The 25141-nt window shown below is 39.7% G+C and overlaps 2 protein-coding genes across 2 annotated transcripts in view; both read right to left on the reverse strand.

Moving 5' to 3' along the window:
* The window catches only part of camk1db (calcium/calmodulin-dependent protein kinase 1Db), a 32470-nt gene extending 25575 nt beyond the window's left edge, over positions 1-6895 (reverse strand). Inside the window, exon 1 of the mRNA XM_042496170.1 lies at positions 6342-6895. Coding sequence (XP_042352104.1) covers positions 6342-6436 — 95 coding nt within the window. The 5' untranslated portion in view covers positions 6437-6895. The remainder of the gene's footprint in view (positions 1-6341) is intronic.
* A 1498-nt stretch (positions 6896-8393) lies between these two features.
* Positions 8394-23866, reverse strand: dhtkd1 (dehydrogenase E1 and transketolase domain containing 1). Its single transcript, XM_042495623.1, has 17 exons — positions 23614-23866; positions 23245-23397; positions 21784-21995; positions 21475-21669; positions 21015-21284; positions 19417-19588; positions 19052-19250; positions 18392-18704; positions 18219-18303; positions 17989-18128; positions 17707-17857; positions 17500-17606; positions 15174-15338; positions 15008-15090; positions 13999-14165; positions 9708-9793; positions 8394-9336 (listed from the first exon to the last, which is right to left on the reverse strand). The coding sequence occupies exons 1-17, from the start codon at positions 23783-23785 to the stop codon at positions 9235-9237; spliced, it is 2772 nt and encodes a 923-aa protein (XP_042351557.1). The 5' UTR covers positions 23786-23866; the 3' UTR covers positions 8394-9234.
* Positions 23867-25141: the final 1275 nt, after the last annotated feature.

Genomic DNA, 25141 nt, shown 5'->3' on the forward strand with positions numbered 1-25141 from the left:
ACAGATACCAGACAGTGGTGACAAGGTCAGACATTTAAGGGGACATCAAAACAATAAACAACAAATGTCCTGATAGAACTAGATTTGAACTATATAATCAGGACATTGTTTCTAAATTGCAGCAAACTTTTTTGGCATTTTTTGTCTGAATTTGTTTTAGTTATTTTCTGGCCAAAATACACATTAATTATGACAATACTGATTTTATATATATATTGATTATATCTTCAACAGCTTTGAAGCACAGTATTGGCCATGATGTGACTCATCCACATTAAAAGGAGTTTCTTTGTTTCTGCCGATGCAGATTTAAGTGGAACAGCCCTTATCTTACCTGGCATAAAATGATGGTAATGAGTGCCACAAATAGTGAAGAACATACATTTTAAATTTATTAAAAACTGGAATCGGAGCAGTGCAGTATTAGCTTTTACTTAATTGGTGCGTCCTGAGTAATCAGTTAGCTCTAGTCTGTTGGTAAAACAACACCCTCACTGTGAGTAGCAACCAGTCTTCCCCTGCACATTTCCAACACCTGCCCACTGGGATCTCAGAAGGTGCTTGTGGTCAGGCTACTTAATTTGCTCCCACAGAGCAGCTTAAGGCTCTGAAATTAGCCACAAGGCAAAGTGGCGCTGAGGTAGGAAGACCAGCTTCAGTAGCAAAGATCTCATTAGCTCGCAACAGCTACTGCAAGAAAACCCAGGGAAGAAGTGCTGGCAAATGCTTTACGGACACCGCCGCAGGCTTCCTGCTTCCAAAAACTCCTATCACTATCTTATCAGTCATAACGCTCACACACAAAGAGGGTCCGGCCCACAGCTGCTGCTGAAATCAAATCTCTGTGCAGCAGCGGTGGAAAATGTATCCATAACCTGAGCAAAAGTAGCAGTAGCACAATTTAAAAATACCCTGTTACATGTAAAAGTCCTGCATTTAAAATCTATGCCTAAATAACAGCAAAAAGTGCTTAAAGTAAATTGAAATGTAGGATATGTACTTAAAGAGACAGTTCATCCTCAAATCAAAAATACATATTTTCCTCTTACCTATAGTACTATTTATCAGTCTAGATTATTTTGGTGTGAGTTGGAGTGTTGGAGATATCAGCCATAGAAATGTCTGCTTTTACTCAATACAAAGGAGCTAGTTGGTGCTCAGCTTGTGGTGCTCAAAGTACCAAAAAATACATTTGAAAAACTCAGCAGCAGTGTCCCTTTAGAGAAACTATGACCCGGTTACTCAAGATAATCCACAGACCTTGCTGTGTGCAGTTTCATGTTGAAACAATTTTCCTCCAACCGAAATGCAACCACTAACCTTATCATCGTGCAGATGGAAGCACAGGCTGTTCTGATAATTGCAGTACCGCAATACTGTGCTATTGACCAGCTAACTGCAGGAGACAGCAAGCAACTGCCACAGCCGCTATGTTCACCTTTTTATTTTAATTCATGGGAGCGCCACAGATTCACATGCTGCTACAAATGCCAGTAGCATGACAAGGCACTAAGCAGGTTTTTTTCTGATAGCAGAGATTTGAAAAAAACTCTTAAAAGCTGCAGCCGCTCATCATTGTCACTTTTTACACAGCAGATCAATCATAGAGAAGGAGGTCATACACCACAAAAAGTGTGTGTCAGCCTTCCTGTCATCCAGAATAAGTACTCTACCCAGAGCCGACATTTTCACTTCCACGAATATTCCGTATCATAGCAACCAGACGCAACCAAAACGCTCAACTGAAAAAACACTGAGCCTCATTGTCATTTTGTGCTCTGCATTTACCAGCAAACAAGTAATTCATTTGGTTTAAAATTGTTATTTTTGTCACTTAAAAACAGCATTATATACCTAATAATACCCTAGCAATAAAGCTTATATATAAAGCATTAAAATCAGGATAAGTGAAGTAATTTGCAAAAACAACAAAAAATGGCTGAGTCACACTTAATTGCCGCAGGGGAAATTCTATCAGCGCGAAAGCCTGAGAGCGTGCATCTACTGCTAGCTCACCTAGCTCCGCTGAGCTGGATAATGTTTCAGCTCAGCCGAGGAGGAAGCCAGTAGAGACGCAAGATAATATTGGCATGTTATCGGTATCGGTCGATATTAGCTTTAAAATTAAATATTGGAATCAGCCAACATGCTGATATCTACCAATATTACGAACCGATATATATTTTGTGATAAAGTGAACATGTACAAAACTTCAACACTAAGTCGAAGTATTTTTCTTATTTTGCACATTAAATGAATATTACATACACTGAAAAGCATTGTGTTTCATGTCTCCATCTGCCGGTAGGACGTCATGATAAGAGCATAACAAGATGTTAATTCCACTACAAAAGAAACTTTATGATCACTACAATTAGTTGAGGAAAAAAAGTGTATATAATGATGTCAGTATTGATTACCGGCCAAATGACTTGTTATCCATCAGATAATTGCAAAAAAGCCAATATCCTGCATCCCTAGAAACCATTAATGTTTACATCTCAGACTGTTACAAACACAAACCTCTCGTCCATGAGATGACGCACGCTTCCTTCTGTGTGGTAAAGTGGCAGCTAAGAGGCCGATGTCAGTTTTGTATTGTTTAATATTCCATTATTGTGACTAATTGTATTCTTGCAAGGGGTACAGGTGAGGCTAATTTAAACTCCCTCGGAATATTGGGTACATATAACAATGCATTATATTTCATAAACGACTGCTTCAAATCTCGCTCTGCAAATAGCTGTCAGACAAATGTAGTGCAGAACAACATTTTCCTCTCTGAAATGTAGCGCAGTAGAATGACTAGAAGAATGTCATAAAATAGAAATACTTCAGTAAAGTACCTCAAATTTTTACTTAAATTTGAGTAAACGTACTTCCACTCCTGGTGTTTTGAGACTAATGAATGAGGACGCTGCAGAGGGATGATCCCTCTTGGACGCTGATGGGGAAACCTGATGAGGAGGCAACAGGTGAAAGGTGGCGCAGCAGGAGGAGGAGGAGGAGGATAATCTGTGTCTCTTCCTCTGACCAACATTCTTTCCTCGTCAATTTTTAATCCTCAGACAAAGCCGCAGGGCCTGTCCGCCCCAGGTGGCCTATTGTGAACCCTGCTGTGAAGCAACAAGGCTTTCCCTGATTAGGACACACAGGAAGCAGTAAATGGGACGTTCCTGAAGTCGACCAGGACGAGTACAGGCTGTGCAATATGCAACATAAGGGCCGAACACTTTGTGGGCGAGGGATGTGTGTTCCTCCAACCTGGCCATTGTGTGGACAGTAAATCACGATGATTCACTCGTGTTATTCAGAGGCGCTTCACACATAGATGAAAGCCTTGGGGAAATCAGAACAGCCTCCAGGTAGGAACGTCTGACTGTTTAGTACAACAGATGAAGTGCAGAGTGCGCTTTATGAATCACCGATCTGTATGAGAATTCTCTGATGCTGCTCCTCAGGAAAAAACAGGTCTGCGGTCATGCCAGGCAGCGCGAAATGAGAAGATGATGAAGAAAACAGATTATTTCACAAGATGAGGCTGCGTGTATTACAACAGCAAACCACAGAGTCCGTTCTATCAAAGGTATAGATGTCAAAGAGGGGACGCAGGTGATATGTCTCCCTCAACTGTCCCCCCAATACCACATTAAAGGTAGCAGAGGACTTTTATTTTGTCAAAATGTAAGATATTTACACCATAAATTGGTACATAAAAATTTCCCAGAAAGCAGAGAAATAGAGTGATACTTTACTGATTTTTAACAGACTTTGTATCAAAACAATGTGGACAGTGTGTCTACTGAACTGCACCCACCAAGCATATCACTGTGCAGAAGGAAGCGTGCGTCTACTGTTCGCTCACTGAGAACCACTGAGCTAGCTGACGTTACTGGCATTACTATATTTCGACAAAATGTGTCCGTCTTACCAGCAGCCAGATCTCCCTGAAAATGAGTCACCCAGTGGATTTTTGCTAGCTCTTGGGCTGTTTGTCGAACTAATTACGCATTTTTGTAAGCATGCCATGATGGACACAAAGAGTATTAAAGTGGAATGAGAGAGACACCTACCCCACTCTTTCTCTCAAACTGAGATCAAACGGTAACACTGAGCACTGCTGATCAAATGTAAATCAAGATTCTGTCACTGGGTTGTCTATTTTTCACCTAAAATGTCTTCAGAAACATATTTTGAAATGAGGCTGAGACACGCTCTTTGACCCCATGGAGCAATGGGGTATGACACATGCCTAATGTAACTGGAGTTGCAATGTTGGAGGGTTACAGAAAGCAATGCTACAAATAAAGGGAAGGTGTCCGCACAGTTGCTTCGGGTGTCTTCGGGTACACTATTTTTAGCTTCCTTGGGTGCACTGGGCCTGACAGAACTTTTAGCGTACACTCAAATGGATGGCGGCCAAATGCTTTCACACAGAAATTATTGTTCATGGTATTTTATTAAGGCTCTTTTTTTATATAATTGCAGAATTGTAATTTTCACTCAAATCTTTCTGAAAATGTTTTGACCCAAGGTCAACTGCAGACGCCTCAGTGAAACAAATCAATCATCCTCCATGTTCTATGATCATGCGTCAGCCTTTCAGAAAGCGGAGACCAGATTTTACTACGCGTGTTGAACTCCAATGATATGACACAATTTAATGCCATGACTTCTCCTCTTTTCAGCCTCCTTGATTTAAGTGCACTGTTTGGCTGTAATATGAATTTGTAAACAGGACATGGGCACTTTACTGTTTTTGGTACAGTTAAAACAGAGGCTGAAGAAGCTGAGATCAAATGGTAAAACTAGGCGGCAATGATCTAATATGAACCAAGATTCTTTCGCCCGTTTATCACCCAAAATGTTTTCAGAAACAAGTCTTAGTGCACTGTTTAACTGTAATTCAATAACATGTGTCACTCCCCGGCAGTCATATTATTTCCTGTGTAAAAACTTACAAGCTCAAGTTGCCACACCCACCAGCGAGAACAATTATTGGCCCGTTGCGGCACATTGCATTCTGGTAGTTGCAGGTTTTCTACCTTCTGCACTAAAGTGAATGCCAAAGCTCTAGTCCTCTTTTGTCTCTGGTCATGTTGCACCAGTTTGAGAAGTATTCGCATCTTTCTTCAGCACAGACAGCCTAGTTTTGTGAAGAGACCATATTTCCAGCAGTGAAATACTTCTTTAAGAGTTCAATGCTCAAAATTTTCTTTTAGGGGATTCCAAAAATCCCTGTTTCATAAGTGTCCCCCTCTCAACGTTGAAATGAAACCTACGCCCTTGTGTTTTATCATCTGTGAATGACCGAGTGTTCTAGTTAAGCTATAAACACAGTGACAAGAGGCCTTTTTTTTTTTGCTCAGCTTAACATCAGTTTCTGGGTACGGATAAAAAAAATAAAAAAACATATTTCCCCAGGGAGACCCCTTCCTCCCTGGCCTTCTCCAACAATACAAACACCACCTCATTAAATCCCTCTCACTCAAGGGAGGAAGGACATGTCTTCAGGGGACAAAGACCAGCAGGAAATAAGAGAGAAATATAGTGTGATGGCACAAGATTGACTGCCGGAGACCTTTAGCAGTTTGGGGGTCATCCATTCAGGGGAACACTTACTCTGTCTGCAGCATAACTTATTCAACATGAAGTCAAGCAGCACTAACAGCGGACCAAAATAAACTCTGGAATTTGTCTGCGCTGTGATCCAAGGGCTAGAGAGTGACTTCAACCCAAAGTGGTCCCTAAACGAGTCTCATCATGAGAGTGTTTCACTGTACAAACAAGTCAGTAAACCCAGACATAATGTTCCTCAGCTGAAGCCTGCCCCTGTGTTTGAAGAAGAGAGATTGAGCACAAGAACATAAAGTCACCACAGATGGTCCAATTAATTTAAGAGCTGGTTTCATCACTTGTGTGTGCAAATAGGCCCTGCTGTCTTTGTCAGAGTTGTATCATGTTGTACAAAAAAAATAAATGGCTGCCTGCTCTGTGGACCTGATCTGTGGGGAGAATAAAAAACACGCTGCAGCTTTTTTTTTTTTTGAATGAACTGTGACATAACAAGAGGGCATCACGCGTGTATGACTTCACACATTATTATTGTGTCTCTCATGCAGCATTATTTCCACTCCCTGCACAATTAACATTTAAAAACATGCCTCTTTTCGGTGTATGTTCAAAAGGCCCTTTCCTCTCTCTGTTCGGCGAATATTCAACAGCTGTCAGTCTGCTTCTCATTTCCGTTCAATCGCAACAATGTGTGATTGTTGTCTGACGCTAATTTGCAACAGCTGGACACAAAGTTTGTGCAGGGCTGCGTTATCTTTGTTACTTACGTCCCGAGGACTTCCTTGAAGTCAAAGATCTTCTTGATATCATCGACATGCTTTTTCCAAGATCCATCGCTGGACTCGCCGTTTTCTTTCGCCATTTCGCACCAGGGGTGGGGAGAGGAGAAGAAGAAGAAGACACGCTGCTGGAGGATCACCACAGCCGTCTCACCCAGACACTCACACACACACACACACACACACACACACACACACAAAAAGAAAAAGTAGTGCACTTCTGTATTTCGTCTCCCCGGCTATTTGTCTAGCTTCCTCAGCCCGTGCATGCAGCCAGGCAGGAAAGCCCAAGGAGGGGAGGTATGTCCTACCCCGAGAGGTTATTTGACTAATCTGTTTGACGTAGCGGATCCCGAGTCTGAGCTTCCCCACTGTTCAGATCACTGTGACGGGGAAACACAGGCTGCCCTCCTCCTCCCCCTTCTCCTCCTCCCACGGGCGGGATTCAGTCAGTCAAAGCGGCGATGAGATGAGCTGAGGTCGGGCTGCTTGCGGGAGGATGACACTTGGCAGTCGCATCCGAGCCGCTGTGTGCCATCGAGTCGCACCGACCGCCCTGTGGTTGTTATAGCAATGAGAGGAGTGGGAGGTTGCTGCTCCCGCCTATCTATCTGACAGCGTGCAACACGGAGCGATTTAAGTGTTCGCATTGCACCAAATCACCGGCCCGGTGGAAACTCCGCCGGACTCAATAGAGTTTCTGCCAAAAAAAAAAACCAACAAAAAAAAAAAAAAACACAGGTGAAGCAAGTCTCGTGTTTGTGTCTGGTTGTTACGCAAAGAGATGGATTCATTTAAATATGAGTTGAAATAAAAAGGCAGGGGTGCAGCTAGGAGTATAATAATAAGGGCCCCATGCACAGCAGGTGACCCTTGGCCACCTTAAACTTTCCTCCAAGTTCATAATAATAATTATTATTACTATTATTATTATTATTATTCCTCAGTCAATGGGATAATGTAAAAAAAAAAAAAAACACCAGAGCAAGTCACCTCAAATGAGGGACAACAATAAAGGAGAGCACACCCAAAATGGAAATAGTTTCCTTCAACTAATATTACAGCTCAGCTTTGTGTATATGTGTTTAAAAAAATCCAGAGACAGCAAGAGAGACGAGAGCTTTCAGTGATGTCATGACTATGCATCATCACCCTTTTGCTGAATCTTTTACCATTGCACTTAGTAGTTGCATTTACTTATGATCTTTACACAACTTTTCCATCTTTTCCCCAAGCGTCAAAACTTTTTTTGTGATATTTTGACACTATGGCATTCTCACTCAGTTTTTTTATGCAAACTGAAAATATACATAAGTGTCAGATAATGTACTTGTAGGGAAACAAGATCTCCTCTTCCAGGGAGTCCTGGTTTCACATAAAACACTTATGTGTGAGATCACAAACAATAGCTACATGAAAGCAACAAGGGAAATAGTGAAAGAAGATAGGCGCACAGTCTGTGCAACATGGAAGGAGAGTGTGTGGAAAAAAACATATCTCTCTCTCTATCTCTGGTCCTGCTGCATCAATTTTTGAATTAAAAGAAATTGAGAACTTTTTAAAAACTCTCATGAGTCAGATAATGTTGTAGGAGTGTAAAGCTAAATCAGTGGAGACAATGCAACATAACTTGCACTAATTTAACAATATATTTAAAATGATGTACACTTTGTATACAAGCTGTGAATGGACAGTTTACTATTTCCAGTTTGTCCCTGATTCTACTAGTCTTTATGAATAGTCAAAATAAGAAAAACTTAAACATTGTTACACCTTTCTTTGGTTTGTTGGTTTGGTTTTGTTTTTTTTTTTACAAGTCAATTTTAAGCTTCTCTTTCCAACAGCAACAGATCTTTGAGTCCTTTCACAGCTGTAGACTGGCTTTAACAGCGGAGTTCATGTAGAGTGATATTATGATTTCAAATTGATCATTAAGAAAACAGTTACCAAAAAGGATTTGAAAAAGAAACTTGTATTACATCAAGTCCAATTTAATAGGCTTATATACAAGCATGAAATTTTGGAGAACAAAACAAAACATGATGCGTAAACGTGAAGACAGATTTATTTGAAAATATTTCCATTTCAAATCTACTTGACATGATTTATTTACATTAGCCCTTAAATGCCTTTCCTTTTTTTCATTAAAGTTATAGTGTGAACAATCATTACATAATGACAATAATCCAGCACTTATTAGCCCAAATTTGTACTACGTCATGTTTGGATGCAACATTCAAAATGGTAACAAACCTTTTTTTTTGTTTCTTCAGAAATCTCGTTCTTACATAAGTATTTCAAGGGTATTTCTAAAAATGGACAGCATGTGCAGACTGAGTGCATGAGACAATTTAACAGTTTTGATTCCAAAAATGTGGAGTTCGTACCAGTTTCACAGATACAGTACCCAGCGTTACAAATACCATGGTCAGCCGACAGCGCGTCTTAACGTCACTCCCATTGTAAACATCGTTTCTAAGGCCTCGATTCAGATCCCAACTGCATTAGCAATTATCCTTTTTCTAACAACAGCGCTTTGTAGCTGAACTCATGAAGAAAACACGCACAGTAAATGAGAAAAAAGGGGAAAAAACAAGCAGACTAGAATTCAAACATTTTCTTTAAACCACAAACATAATAATTAAAAACTTGTGTTTCGCTGTAAGAGATAAAAATAATTAACAATACTTTCAACTCTCTCTTTCATCTGTTCTTTATGTTAGTCAGCAATTTATCTTTTGAACCGCACATCTTGTAAAGGTCCCGTGTATCTGCCGTGCAGCACATTAGCAGCGATGGTTTGGCACAGCATATACCAGTACGTTGTGAAGTGCTAATGCTTTCATACTGGTTATTTTAGTTCCCAGTCCAGTTGAGTGTTTCAGGAGAAGGTCGCAGTGAGGATGGCCTCTTGCTGCTGGTGATGGAGGGTCCCGATTCCCACAGCAGGGGCGGGCAGCGCAGGTCGGCTCACTAACCGGAGCTGAGAAAGACAAAAGGGACGGTCTAGTATGTGAAATTTTAAAGGGACAGTTCACCCTAAAATCAAAAATACATTTTTTTCTTCGTCCCTGTTGTGCTATTTATCAGTTTTTCACATCTGTTTCTTTGGTGCTTTGAGCACCACAAGCCTAGTGCCATCTCGTTTAATCATATTAGAGATAAGGCAGACATCTCTATGGCTGATGTCTCCAACAGTCAACACTCAGCAACTCACACCAAAACAATCTACACTGATAAACAGCACAACATATGAGAGGAAAATTATGTCTTTTTGCTTTTGGGGGTGAATTGTCCTTTTAAGAATGAATTTCCAGAAACAGCTGGCTTTATGTAGTTTGACACCGTGCTTACCTTGCAGGCCAGCTGCTTCTCAAACCTGGGTGCTACAAAAGACCAGGGACCCATGTTCTGCGGCTCCTCCTGACTCCAAACAAACTCTGTGGAGGAATTTATTAAAGGTCAATAACACTGAAAGCAAAAGAGGACATGACTCATCAAACATGTGACTTTTTCATGCAGCTTGGAGAGTTTTGTTCTTTTGCCCTTTGACCACAGAGGGTTTGATCCAGATCCAACTGAAACTGGATTTGCTTCAGTGAGTTTTTGGAGGTGAGAACAATGGAATAGAGAGAGCGGAAGTGAAACCTGAACTTTCCAATGTCATTTTTCAATGACATTTGTATTAATGCAAATGGTAAAAAATCCAGCTTTGGAACACAGAGTACCTTCAGTTAACAGAATACCAAGTGATTCACTCTGTTTATCTAGACAAGGATCACAGTTTACAGTATAATGATTACAGGATTAATTAATTGGTAGTTTTACAGAAAGCATCAACAGCAATTTTCTAAGATATGAATATAAATTTTCTTTTTACTCTTGTATTAAAATTAACTAAATATCTTTGGTTGTTGGAGAGCTGGTCCGATGATATAATACGTCACCTGTAAAATTGTCATGGTCGTTTTAAAGATTTTTTGTCATTGTAGTAGCAAAATTATTAATTGATTGATTCAGAAAGCAGTCAGCAGGCTAATTAGCAATGATAATATAGTGTTGGCGCTCTGTTATTTTGTTTTTTGTCTGCCTCTGACAAACACTGCTTTCGATTAGCTGTAGACTGACATGGACAAAATGTAAAAGGCGAGATATGTGACTGAGCGAGGAGGGCCAGAGAGCACTGATGATTTTTAGACAGACAGATTACACTGTAGCTAAAAGGTTGAAAAATGACATCAAAAGAGCGTACTGATGGATATCATGGATGAGGATGAAACATTTACAGTGTAAGTACATGCACTGTTGTGCTGGTAAAACTTAATTGGAGAAGTTTTTGTGAATGCCAGGAAATATACTGTTAAACTAAATCATGTAACATTCAAACTGCAGTATTAAATGCTGCAGTAGATATGCAAGTCTCTTAGAATATGGATAGTGTGGTAGAACAAAACATTAGACACGAGGGCATGTGAACATCATCAATGTATGATTTGTGTACTGTGTTTTCAGAGGCCTCTGAGTCCTTCACACTTACATTACGTGAGGAGACTCGGTGTGTCTGGAGGTTAGGATAAAAGCAGAAGATAAGACGTTGACGCAACTCCCAATGTGATCTATACCAAGATCTCCTCTGGCCAGATTTATGTCGTGTTAAACTTATACATTAAAGTCAGAGTTATTATAGTTTTCAGTTCAGTTTAGTTTCATTTAGCTTCTAGAGTGAGTTTGCTCATTTCAGTTTAGTTTTTATTGCTGAAACATGTTTTTTCCCCTGTTTTTATTAGTTTCTGTATTAGTTTTACTTTTTTTTAGTTATAATATGGTGGATATTTGTCAGGGGGCAACATTTAAGAAGTTTAGAATAGATATTACAACACAAACACAGCACTATTAAAGACAACTGACTCACAGTGATGTAGACATCCCAGTGTCACAAACATATGCACCAGTGCCTTCTCATGCTGGTTATGTAGACAGACTTGACAAAATTAACAAGCCAAAAATAAATAAATAAATAGATATTCTAAATTTTTTATTCTATTTTAGTACGTTATATTATTTACGTTTGATTGTGTTTGTTTTTTAAGTCTAGATGTTGTTTTTCTTTTCAGTTAATTATTTTTTTTAGTTATTAGTTTAGTTTTAGTAAAGTTTTATATCCTTAATTCAAGTAAAAACAACTGAGGCTCATTGAGTTATTAATCTTGGTGAAGATGGTGAAGTTTTCTACATCAGATAGTAAACCCCAGAAACACATTTCACCTTTTCTAGACTGGTGTCAGAAACCCTCAAAGATTAGACTGAGTTTCAAAACCTCGATGAAACAGCAGCAAACCCAGAAGTGATTTTTCTCTCTTTATGTAAAAGTGCATCCTCCTCATTTGATGTGCAGACGCTGTACAGCAGTTCATTAGAGGAGCTTTAATCCTTTTTTCTTATACAGTCAACAACCCACGACTGCAAAGATGTATGTTTAAAGAGAAGGATGTTGACACTGAAAGCCTTTAGTTCCTCTTGCTCAACAAAGTGAAGCAATCACAGCTGCAGTCTGGATTGACACTCATTCAGCAACAGAGGGTGGACAAAATAACAGAGACACTTTATACAAAAGCCCTGCAGTGAAAACAAGTCTGATGAGATTTTTGTTTGACAGAAACGCTGATTAACCGGCATTTCGGGTTTCTTTTATAAGTTGTCTAATGTTTTCTTTGGGACTGTTTCAAAGTGGCAACTGTCAGACTTCTATTGAAGTTGCCGCTCGCTGCTGAGTAGCATTTAACGTACTGTGACTCACTTAAATAGCTGCTTTTGTAATTGTTATTCTGCCCGACACTCAAAAAAGATGGCTGTGTCATAAAGTGGTCCTAAGTTTATTGAAGAAAAATCTCTTTCCTCCAGGTATACAATGACCAAAGTCAAATTATTTTTTGTTGACAATAAAAGGTCGAAGGCCGGTGCTCACTTTGAATCACTTTCACTGAAGACTGAAAGCAAAAGCATCTGAGCCTCATCAGGAAAAGTGCAGGATGAGTGTATTACCTTGAAAATAAAGCGAGGACTTAAGGACATACAGTTTGTCTCAGCACGACCTAAAACTCTTCAGCATATGTATTTTTAATGGGCAAGCCTATTGCTAAGGTGTCTGAGTAGATTTCTAAAGAAAAATTATAAAGGAGGAAGATTAAGAGGATTAAAATAACACAGGGGGAGCTTTTAGTTTTTCTGCACAACATTCTTATCTTAAACAAACTTCCTGAAGATCTGAGTTCGCTTTAGGATCCATTTTTGGGTTCTATTTTTGTCCTGTAAGTGCAAAATAAAACATATTTAGTTGTCCTTTATCTTGTCTTAAAGTGTTATTTCATTTCAATGTTTTAATGCATTTTTTAGGTTAAGCTAAAAAAAACTACACATTGCCACTGTGTGTGAAAAGTACTATATAAATAAACTTGCCTCTTGTGCATCATAAAGACTGCAGTATGATGTAACGTGCACACACAAAGGGAAATACCTCAGAAATCACGACATTATGCAAAACACAGCAAGCATGTCAGCAAAGAGGAACCGTGGACACAAAGAGACTCCAGATTATATTACACACTACCATCTAAAGGAATTACCATCCAGATGACTAAACACCTTTGACTGCTGAAATGAAAATCACAGATATTGTGGACTTACAATCTATCTTATATAATTCATTTTAATGCGTCTTGAAAACGTCCCTTTGGCCTTTGACACTTTTTAGGCGAAAATGTACTGAACTGAGGCAAATAAAAACAGATGAAATGATTCTGTAAATACGTGATGATACAAACAATTGCAGCTCCAAATCAAATTTTATGAGCTTCAGCATATTTGTATTTACTGTGGGGTTATTGTAGTGGCTGTGAATTTGTTCTCTTCTATGGAGCACAAAAAATGACTTTTGTATCAATATATATATAAAAAAAGCCTTATTTATTCATGCATTTCTATGTCTATGTTATTGAGGTTGAAAGTCTTCACATCTGCATTTATTTAAGCATTTTTTTCAGTATTAATTTGAGCTATTGTTTATTCCTAAATTAATTTATTTCTTAAATTAGTCTTCACATCTGCATTTATTTAAGCATTTTTTTCAGTATTAATTTGAGCTATTGTTTATTCCTAAATTAATTTAAGAAATAAATTAATTTAGGAATAATTATTTCTTTACTAGATTGTGATTTCTTTCCATATTCATATATCCCTGTATCTATTTATTTACATATTTGTTTTTGCAATTGTTCATTCTTTTATTCATTTCTGTCTGTGTACATTTATATATTATTAATTTATTCATTGATGGTCATATTTCATGTTTTATTCTCTGCTGTGTTTCTTCTTTGGCTTTTAATTGAAATAAAGGCCAGAGATGGTATCGTATGTAGGAGCACAGTCTAATACTTCACTCTGAAATTTTCACAACAACATTGTTGTCAAAGTGTTAATTGGTCCACAAAGCGAGCTCTGGTCTGCAGCGCAAGGACAAACCTGAATAAAACATACAGTAATGAACTTTTCCTCGCCTACTGGACTGGAATCAAACAATCGGTTGTTCTGATGGCACTTAAACAGTCAGTGTGACTGCCTTCAGTGAGGGTGGAGGTCCCACACATACCTTTGGCGGCGGGATATTTTTTGAGCTCCTGCTGCAGAGCGTCCAGTGGGAACGGACACAGCTCCTCCACTCGGATGAGCGCTGTGTTCTGGTTGGCTGCTGAGGTCTCCTTGTGTTTCAGCAGGGCATAGTAATGCTTCCCAGAGCACAGCACCACCTTCTGGACACTGCGGGGAATAACAGAAAAAAAATTACCGAACGTATGGGTGAAGCTTCTGGAGTTTTTTCAACACTTCAGCAAGTTTTTTTAAAAGGGCTATTCAAAACACCCACTAGAAAAACTTTTTTTAGAAAACAAAAATAAATTACAAAAATAACCCTTTAAACAGGCCTTGTAATTGCACCGTTGACTTTTTTGTGACCAAATTGCTTTAATATAAAGTTGGCAAAACCCAATTTACTTTTATATGGATGTTTTTATACAATGTATTTTAGTGTTTTGATTATAAAGCAGTTCTATTCAATTCTATTTTTACTATATAATATTACCATATTTTTTTTACTAGATTCATTATTATTAGTATTTATTTTTTATATTTACTTTGTCTATATTTTCTGAAGTTTTTTTTCATTATTTTTCATTATATTACAAATTTTCATTATATTACACTGACAATTTGTTGTTTTTGTTTTTTTTTTACCATATATTGTATACAGATTATTTTTACTCTATTAATATTTATTTGTATCTATTTATTTTGTTTGTTTTATTGTGTGAATTTACTTTTATTTTCAGATTTCTTATGTATATATATATATATATATATATATATATATATATATATATTATATATATATTTTTTTTTTTTTTTTTTAATTCTTATTATATTACATTGACTTTTGCAGTTTTTGAAATCCATCATACCAGGAAAACAATTTTCTTGAGAAATGAATGCATTTTGTTAACATATTCTGCAGTCTATACATTTTTTGCAGAGGTATTTCTTAGTGTGGCTGTTAAAGGGTTAAGAAATCTCAAAGATCCATCAAAATGTTGTGACTTTGTTACCTTTCTGCTGAGACTGAGGTGTCACCCAGCACCGGTCTAAAAGATGTTCCTGGTGCCATGTCAGTCAGACTGGACGCCGCCCCCTGTGAAAACACATTATTCAGCCGCTTGTATGGAAATATCTGAGAAAAGCAGTCGAAATGTTACATGCTTGTACGACGCTTACAGAAAACCTGAGCAGTGTCTTGGGCCCAACCACGATAAGAGGTTTACGGAAGTTACGGATCATTTGTCTCCGCAGCAGGTGGAAGTACTGAGCAGACGTGGTGGGGTTGACCACAGCCATGTTCACACTGTCACCGTCCACACCCTCTTCTTTACTGTCACACATCTGACACACAAAAGACGCATGTTAGCAATCATTTACAGACACGCTCTGAACATCATATGGAGCTCCTTTAACATATTCAAACAATAAACACATAATGGACCATAATCTAAACAGTCAACAGTTTCAGACAAACACCATGTCTGTATCACTGCTTACCTTAATAAACAGTTCACTATATTTACCCTCCACCATTTTATTTAAGTGTCCTAATGCTGAGTGTGAAAATTATGCGCCATATAGTGTCTTCAAAAATGACCACAATGGAATAAAAAAAGTAGAGCATATTGCATTTATATTTCTTAAGCTAAAAGTCCCACATTCTTGTGTCACACTTACAGATAAAAAAAAACACAGCTGTGAGTCACTAAAGCTGAGATTACGTAAAATAACGATGATTCCTCAGAGCCTGACGTCTCAATTTACTGCTCACTACAGTGTAATCTACAGGGTGCCTATTATGTTGGGAGTAATGAGTGAGTAAACAAGGAAGTGATGTAGACACAATCTGACGCTGTTTGCTAATGGACAATTAAGAGAGATTATCTCTGTTGATTTGTTATTGATTGACTCCTGTTGGTTGCCTGGTGATTGTATCCTCTGTGGTGAATCACATCCCTTTGTACTGATGAAAGACGACACGTTGTATTCTGCACTAGTGTCAGGTTGTATTTTATTTAAATATGATGTGACTTAAGTTTTTTCCCCCCTGTATGCATGTGTCATGTTGCTTATTTAGATTTATGTACCAGCACATGAACACACAGTTTGTCTAAAATAATCAAGAGACAGGGACACGTTTTAGCTAAAATGTTATAAGCAGTAATACACCTCAAAGCTACAAATGGACAGAAGTGAACATGTAACCTCTGCTCTGGCTGCAGTAAAACATTAAACCTCCATGAAAACTTCCAAGGTTTTTTCAGTGTATCATTAAGCTACGGTGCTCATGTAACATGGGATGCATGACAGAGATGAGAAACATCATGACTTGCGATCGTTCACATCATCTGACTTCTTAAGACGGTTGTATGATGGCAGAGTTGGTTGTATGAGGGATAAGAATACTGTGTGCTGACAGCAAAGCACTGAATTTGTTCAATGTGGATTTCATTTCTGTAAATGACTCTGGCCGACCTGAAGCGTCCATGTTTGTTTGGTTTTCAGGCAGTAACATAATATTAAAAGGGTGATTTAATTTTTTTGAAACCTATTTTCCCATTTTTTGTGACTAATGGGAACAACAGTTTCATCCAGTATTGACAGAGAAGGCTACAGCCAGCAGCCGTAAAACAACCTGCAATGTGACCACTCTGGGAATTTTGTTCTCCCTCAGTGTGCCATAAAAGTGCTTGTTTTTGCCACTTACAGGTTCAGATTGTAATTCTTAGTGTCTCACATTTTGGAAAGGATCCCGCAGAGATATAACTGTTTGTTTAAAATACGACTCTTTTTGTTTAACCATAAACAGCCACAAATGGTCACTGCCAAACACACCAGACTCCTTTTAAATAAAGAGTCATTTTAGCGTGTATAGGTTCCGACTGTTTTTACATCTAACTGGTCGAATTAAGGATTTATTTCAACCAAATCTGAGTTGATGATTGTTGGAACCGTGGAAAGATAAAACCAAGGTGGTTTTTGTAAGTTTTATTTTGTTTTTTGTTGACTTTGAATGGAGCGTGTGTTGAGCTAAAATTTCTGGTTTTTTTGAATGGGGTCTGGTGGGTTTGGCAATAGCAATTTCGAGGCTGGTTAGACAAAAAGGATCTTCCTCTTGAAAAAAAAGGTCTAATCTCTCAGACACTCAGAATAACAATCTGCACATTTCAGTGGCAACTACAAGCGCATTTAGTGGACATAAATTGATGGTGTACAAATGTTCAGAGAGGTTACATTGCAGCTTGTTTTGCAGCTCTTGTCTGCAGCCCTCTCTCTCTCAATACTGGACCAATTTCAGAAATTGCTGTTCCTATCAGTCACTTAGCCAAACCACAAGAAAACACAATCCAGGTTGAAAAATTCAGAAGTTTCCCTTTAAGTGCCAAGTTGGATATATCGCTTCCCATTTTTTAATAAAACTGGGATGTTGATATGAACGCTTTTTACAAAATGAGAAACTGGTAATATACTTTGACATGTATAATATTTCAGCGCCACAGACCTGGAGGAAGCGCTCCATACGGCAGGATGAGTGTTCAGGTCCGGCTCCATCGTAGCCGTGAGGCAGCAAGATCACCAGCCCACTCTGGAGCAGCCACTTGGCTTCACCTGGGGACACAGCAGTTTCACATCTGATGTGTGAAGATTTTTCCATAAATATAAGACAATTAGAGCCGTTGTAAATCTGCTGATGGCGCCAGACGTTTACCTCCAGAGAGGAAAGTGTCAAAGATGATCTGCGCTCCGTTGAAGAAATCTCCAAACTGAGCCTCCCAGATGGGCAGGAGCTTCGGCTGTGCGATACTCATACCGTACTCAAATCCAAGCACCGCCTCCTCAGACAGCGGGCTGTTACACACCTAAACACACACAGACATCACAATATGGAGCAGGAAAGGAGGACATTGTTTGATATTCAAGAATTGAAGTTACAAATATGATTTAGACAGATTATGTTCTGAATGTTTCATCTGGTTTGTAAGGATTTTACCTCGAGGAAACCTGTCTGCTGAGGGCTGATGTGGTTCAGAGGGATGTGCATGTCATTAGTGTCTTGACACACCACCATAGCGTGTCTCTGACTGAAAGTGCCTCTTCCAACGTCCTGTCCACTGATTCGAATATTAAAGCCTGAAACAACAACAATTTGAAATCTCTGAATCAACTTCATGACAGCAAAAAAATTCAATGGCTTTAAAGTTTAATCTGGTGTATTTTGACCTTGGGAAAGGAGGGAGCCGAAAGCCAAAGCCTCCGCGGTAGACCAGTCCAATTTGGTCCCTTCTTCCAACTTGTTCAGTCGAGCCTGAGCTCACACAAGAAGAAAAAAAATCATCAAGCTGCAGCCATGTCAACAGACAATCCAACAGAAAGGACAGAGACGATGGTTGTACCTGTGCGTGGGTTTTTCCGAGGTGGCTGTGCAGCTGGATTTGCTCGGGGATGTCCACAGATTTTGCTCCTACAAACTGCAGCAGGGGAATGGGGACGCCCGTGTCCCAGGTTGTGATTTTGGCCTGGGGTTCCACCAGATCCCCCCAGCGGCCCTGCAGGTTGGTGGGCGGAGGGCTGTACAGGGTCATGTTGGCCAGCTTGTCGTTGAGCATGCCGTAGTGTTTGGACTTGATCTCGTCACGCTCGACGTCGGTCATCAGACCCTCAGAGATCAGCTGTTCTGAGTAGGAATCAGGGACGCTCTTTCTGGATCTGTGAGGACGCAACGATGTGAAAATGTTTGTTTCATATACCAGAACACAATATTCACAATATATTTATACAGGAATAACAGTTTTGTTAATGCAGACAAATTATTCACACACAAGTCTCTTTTTTCATGATGTTTTCAGACACTTAGAACAATAATATGAACCTTTCAGAGGCTATAACAAATTGATGGTCACTCTGACACAAAAACTTAGGAAAACGGGAACCTGGTTGAAGAATATCAAAGTTTACTCTCCAAGAATCCTGAGGAATATGCTGAAAATGTTATGGTAACTTTTGAAGTGAAAATGCATTTTAAATAAAAAGTGAACCAGGGAAATTGAACTGACCGGATGATCTTGTACATGGCCGGGTTGGTGAAGAAAGGCTCATCCAGCTCGTTGTGGCCCCACTGACGGTAGCAGATCAGGTCCAGGATGACGTCTTTCCTGAAGAGCCGCTGGTATTCCACAGCCAGCCGAGTGGCCCGCATCACCTCCTCTGCATCATCGCCGTTCACATGGATCACAGCACAGTTCACCATCTTACCTGTGGTGCAAATCACCATTAGTTTCTGATTAGAACAGGATACAGGACGGTTCGGGGTTTACCTCATTTTGGCAGTGCAGACATAAGCACAGAAGCAGAACAATTTGACAGAGGTTTTTCTGCTTTATAAGAAGGCGTCAAATTTTGGATCATTTGTTTGACTGACCGACATCACTACAGTACAGAGAGGATCTCCCTCTCTCGGATGGAGTGGTGTAACCCACTTGGTTGTTCACGATGAGGTGGATGCTCCCTCCGACTCTGTAGTGAGGGAGGTTTGAAATGGTCAAAGTTTCTGGGACGATCCCTTGGCCAGTGAAAGAGCCATCACCGTGGACCTGTGGAGAAGACAACAGAGATCATTTTGCAGTTTTGGCAACACTGCAGGACGGTTTGATAATTACTTCTTAAAAAACCCCGGAGAGGTTTAGTGTGTCATTACCTACTGCAGACCACAAACCCTGGATCAGAAAAGAAGACATTCAGATGTCTTTTATTGGGAATCTATACAAATGGTGGCTTTGGACACATTTGTTTCTTAGTGGATCGAGTTAATGTCTGTGCTGTTTTTGACTGCACGTTCTGTTTCAACTGTTGTTACATCTGATACGTTTGTGTTCATACGGGCACCTGACAATTGTTTTAAGACAGAAAGCCTTTCGAAAGTACCAAGCATACGACTGGATAAATGAGAACTGCATCATACTGCACGAGCTGTGTGAGAGTTTGTAAACAGGTGTAGTTTTTACTGTTGATTATGGATTCTCTGTCCACTGGCAACATGCAAGAAAAATAAACTTTTCTTTACAAATTCAACATTACACAGGGTGGCTAATGGGTATATAAATGGTGATTTGGGGGTGTGAAGAATTACTTTAACATAACAAAGTGTATGCCTCACCAAGGCTGCACTATCTTTAAGATTTGTTATTTTAATAAGAAATTTGCTATGTGGATCTGAATCTGCATTGAAAAACACACATAGTGATGGACAATTATGGAATTAGTGTGCTAAATGTTCTTTACTCTAGTAAGAGCATTCGTTAATAAGAAGACAAAAAGTAAAATGTATCTATGGACAGTGAGGGGGAGATTTACAGATTGGAGAAACAAGGAAGAGCTCCTCTGGGGCAGCTAGTTACTGCATTTACTGTATAAATAACCACACATATGAAAAGAAAGTAATACTAAAAGAAGAACGCTTTATATGCAGTTGTAAATGTATATGCACGCATGACTGATGATTGACAGTGTCTCAGAATCGCTGAATACAATTGCTTCAAAACTTCAAAACCGAAAATTAATACACTGTTTGTTTGTTTGTTTTTTACCAAATTCCCTTCAAATTTAAGATTATTTAGAATTTATATGTAAATTTCAGATTTAAGTCTGTCTGGTCATCCCTATTGGATTTTTTGGGGACCTTTAGGTTTAGGGCACTTGCAGGAATTGAATTTGAACTTGAACTGCAGGCTCTTCCAGTGCTCTCAATGTTGTATGAGAAGAGACTGTTGAGATTTGGTCCAAAGTATACTGCAGCACACAGACTCGAGGCAATAAACCTAATCAGATTGTGATTCTGATAAAGACTGACTTGGCATCAAAACATTACATCTAGATTTGCGTGTCATAGTCCTCTCTTTCTCTCCCCATGTTCCCTGTCAGTCTTTCTACCACCCTTAGCAAAAAAAAGCATTAATCATCCCTTCCTCTTCTTGTAAACTTAAACTTCTTGGCTGCATGTGTGCATCAGGTGTTTCGTACCTGCAGACAGATGACTTGGTCCCCGGGCTGAGCGCTGTCTTCAGGTGAATAGTCTCCTTCCTGCCTGAGCTGCTGCCTGGCTCGGGTTTTGCCCTGAGCCACGGGATTGATGGCCTCGAGGTGAGATGGGTTGGGCAGCATGGTCACATGAAGAGGGTGCTCGGCTCCGAAATCCAGCTCCACTGAGGAGGTGAGGTGGGAGAGGACGTCACCGATGGCAGGTGAGGTCTCGGGGAACTCGCTGAGGCCACGCATCTTACGGAACATGAGCTGGCGAGGAAAAACGATGGGTGAACAGTGTTGGCTGATGGTATCAGCCTTGTTTACAATCTGGCGACTGGCTCAGACTTTCTGTTTACTTGTGCTGCTGATTACAGTCATGCAACATAACAATCTAATCCCATCTGGCCATGGACAATTTCAGGGTGTGTATATGTCTCATTAAATACGGCTGATTCACCTCTGGTGGGAACTTCAGCAGGCCTGTGAGGAGGTTGAGTCGGCCTCTGTGGGGCATGCCGATAACGATGTCAGTGACTCCACTGTGGGCCGCGTGGTGAAAAAGCTCGTAGAAGAAGCCCATCATGCTCTCTGCTCCTTCTCCTCCGTAACGTTTCACAGTGGCAAACTTAGTGGCCAGAAAATGGTCAAATTCCTTCAGGTGGTGAGACACAAAAAAGTAAAGAAACATTAAAAAATACATGACAATACCAAACGTAACATGATAAGATGTGTCAAATATTACAATAGATTTCCTTGTTGGGTCTACCTGAGACTCCAGCATGATCTTGGCCAGCTGCCTCCTCTCCTCAGTGGAGAAACTATTCTTCTTGAGCTCCTCAAAGCGGTCGGCGAACCATTCCCTCTCCTCCAGGCTGCTCAGCTGGCTGGTCTCCACAGACAGGTGGCCACAGTAGGCTCCTTCCAGGTAAGCCTGAACCTCCTCCACAGAGGCCTCTGCTTTGCCGAAGTGTCGTAGTCCTGCAGGAGCACATTAAATGAGCTGTGATATTACTGACAAATGACAAGTGAACAGAGGAAAGAATCGCTTTGGTGTTTTTCATGTTCATGTTTGTAGATTTCCGAGGTTTACTCCTCAGGACTGAGAGCACCAGTGTCTTTGATTCTTATCTCATCTGATCAAGGACTATTTTATCCCCGGTGTGAATGGTTAACGCAATTAACTAACTGACCTTTTGTAAACTCATCTACACTTTTTCATCTCAATTGGTAAACCATTCTGCAACTATTTTCATCCTTAGGTTTGTAACCAATCAAATGTAGAACGCAGTAAAATCAGTTCTTTGTAAAGAACTTTGCAAAATACACAGTTACTTGTTTTCTTTTTAGATTTTTTTGGTTTATACCTTTATTTTTTAGAACAGCTCAAGAGTGAAAGACAAGAAGAGAGGGGGTGACATGCAGCAAAGGGGCTGCAGTCTGGAGTCAAACCCGCAGCCGGAGCGGCAGAGATACAGCCTCTGTGCACGGGGGGCCACTCTAGCAGCTGAGCCCTACACAGGCAGGATTAAAGGATCTAAATACAACTTACTCTGCAATCAGTGAATCAATATTCGTTTTTTTACAGCAATCAATAAACAAAAATGCAAACATAAAAAATTTAAGTTACATGATGTTGCACGTACACAAGTAATAAAACATGATTTGGACGAGACATAGTTATTAACCCGTTGAAACCTAAGCAAATTGGTTTGATTTCTTTACACAGAAACATAGGGGAAAAAGGCAATTATCCACCTTGCAAGAAATTCACTACTAATTTTAATACATTAGTAAAAAGGGATGACCTGAAAATTATTACCATGGTTATATTTATCATATTTTAGAAAGGGAGGGGTATATGAAAACTATAAACAAGATTTGTTTCCCAGAAAAATATACATACACGTATTATAATTACTCTAATTTTGTATATTTTGAATCGTGTTACACACAAAAAATATACAGCTTTATTAATTTATTTATTATTTTGAGCATTTTGGGGATTATTTTGTTTTTGTTGCTGTTTTTGGGGGGTTTTTTTTTAAACTTCCCCCCCCCCTATTTGTGGGTAATTTTCTTGTAACTTTTTTATTGCTATCTTTTAGGCCATGTCTTGTTAGGTTGCTTATGCCTTCTCGCCGCGTTTTTGACAAAAATCAAATCAATTGTGTTCAGGTTTCACAGGGTTAACCAAACTTGTGCTGCACGCTCTCCGCAGCTCATGTACCTGAGGTGTTGAGCAGTCCAGTGATGGTGCCGGTCAGCACGGTAATCTCCGCGACGCTGTCAACAACAGGCTTTTGGGGCAGTAAGGGGTTAATTTTAGCAGCCTTGTGGCCATGTGCTCTGTACGCCTCCACCAGACGGGCCAAACCATGATCTGCAAAGCAACAGGCAGCTGTCAGGGCGAGCTGTCCCGAAAACACACCCCGGTCAGAGGCAGCCTCGGGGTGCACAAACACAAACACCCTGTAGCTGAATCAACAATGAGCTGACAGACAGTGTCACGCACGGCCACGCTGCAGTGGCGCTCCCGCTCCTCTCACACGGTGATGTGAAGATGTCCATACAGTGAGTTAACCCCATGTTTACTGACCTTGGTTCAGCGCTGCGATGCGGTCGCTGTGTAACTTGTGCTGTCTCTCGGTCTGTTTGGGTCGGTAACCGTAAACTCCTTTCTCGGTGTGATAACAGCAGCCGACCACCTGCCGAGCGACACTCGGTGGCAGTCTGCTCAGAGACTTGCTCAGTGAAAGTAAAGCCGACATTGTTTCAAAGTTTAAAGCTATAATCTTGAATCTGCACTCACCAACGGCTACAGGACGGCGGCCATACTGGCGTGAGAGGGGCGGTGAGGGCGGAGACGCCGCACCGGGAGCCCATTGGCTGAGCTTTACTGGTTTCACAACACTGTTGCTGCAGGAAGTCATTCATGTTTAATGTTTTGTTACTTTAATCTCACATTTATTAAAACGCCGGGTCTATATTTATGTAGTTAATTACATTTGGAGGTTCCTTGTGTTTAAGCTAGTTTAAAAAAAAAAATATCCGAAGTACCTGAAGTGGCCCTCGTGACATAGCGCAACCATAAGCGCAACAAGTGTCAAGATCAGTGCGGCGTTCACGAGCTCCTGTGAAGACCAGACTCCGGATTTGAATGATTGAAGGGAGGAGTTCAAGTGGTTAAGAGAATGACATTTTTCTAATTTTCTCTCAGTATATATATATTTTTTGTATTGCCGTAGTTTTCTCCCGTCTTTTAGATAGCATACAGATGACGACTTTAAGTGATTAAAATGAAGTGGATCATATGCTATGGACACGGGCGCAGCATATTCTGGGCCCTTTGCACAAGTCTTGGTGACACTTTTAGATAATGTACCTGAAAGCCATACTTGAGTGAAAGTAGGCCAACAGATTTCTTACCAGAAAATAATTTGGTAGAAGTTTAAGCCACCAATAAGAATATTACTTAAGGTCTTAAAGTTGTCCTATATATTATATGATGCTGAAGTACAGTAAATATTATTAATATTTACTGTACTTAAGCATCAAAAGTAATTTTAATATATTAAATGTACTTAAGTATGGAAAGTAAACGTACAAGTAAATACTGTTAATATTTAAAAAAAAAAAAAACAAAAAACAAAAAAAACAAGCAGCCAGAATTTGAGGAATATGAAAAGTTTTATTTTGTTACATTTCAAAACTGCTCTGTGGGCCCCCCGCCTTTCCGCCCATGATCGATCCATATCTCCTTCATACATCTTTTTCATTTTTTAAAAAGTTAGTTTTTTCTTTCTTTCTTTCTCACTCACTCACTTGACTCAAGACAAATAGTGCAGAGACAGACCAAACTATTTTGTGCCTTTAAGGGGTAAGAGGTGCCACAGAGAGCTTCTACTGTTTTTATACAAAGTTCAGTCTTTCAACTGATTTATTCAGCCAATTTTAATTTATCTATGGCACTAAGTCCATAGAAATAAAAAAAAATGCAAACAGTTTCATTCCAGGCTTTTCATTCCCACAGAGGCCCTGAGATTCAGTCTCACTGCCCCCCTGACATCGCTCCACAGTTCTCAGATCTCAGCCAAACTTTACTAACTTACTACTTACTACACTCA

The sequence above is a fragment of the Plectropomus leopardus genome, chromosome 11, assembly GCF_008729295.1.
Source record: "Plectropomus leopardus isolate mb chromosome 11, YSFRI_Pleo_2.0, whole genome shotgun sequence".
In the NCBI taxonomy this organism is placed as follows: Eukaryota; Metazoa; Chordata; class Actinopteri; order Perciformes; family Serranidae; genus Plectropomus; species Plectropomus leopardus.

Bases quoted from the DNA above. Each gene is read 5' to 3' on its own strand.
- dhtkd1 (XM_042495623.1), bottom strand. From the start codon at position 23,785: ATGTCGGCTTTACTTTCACTGAGCAAGTCTCTGAGCAGACTGCCACCG. The intron at 17,607-17,706 runs GTAAACGTCTGG...CTGTGTCCCCAG, and splicing joins TGACACTTTCCTCTCTGGAG to GTGAAGCCAAGTGGCTGCTC. The intron at 14,166-15,007 runs GTAACAAAGTCA...TATTCCCCGCAG, and splicing joins ACCTCAGTCTCAGCAGAAAG to TGTCCAGAAGGTGGTGCTGT.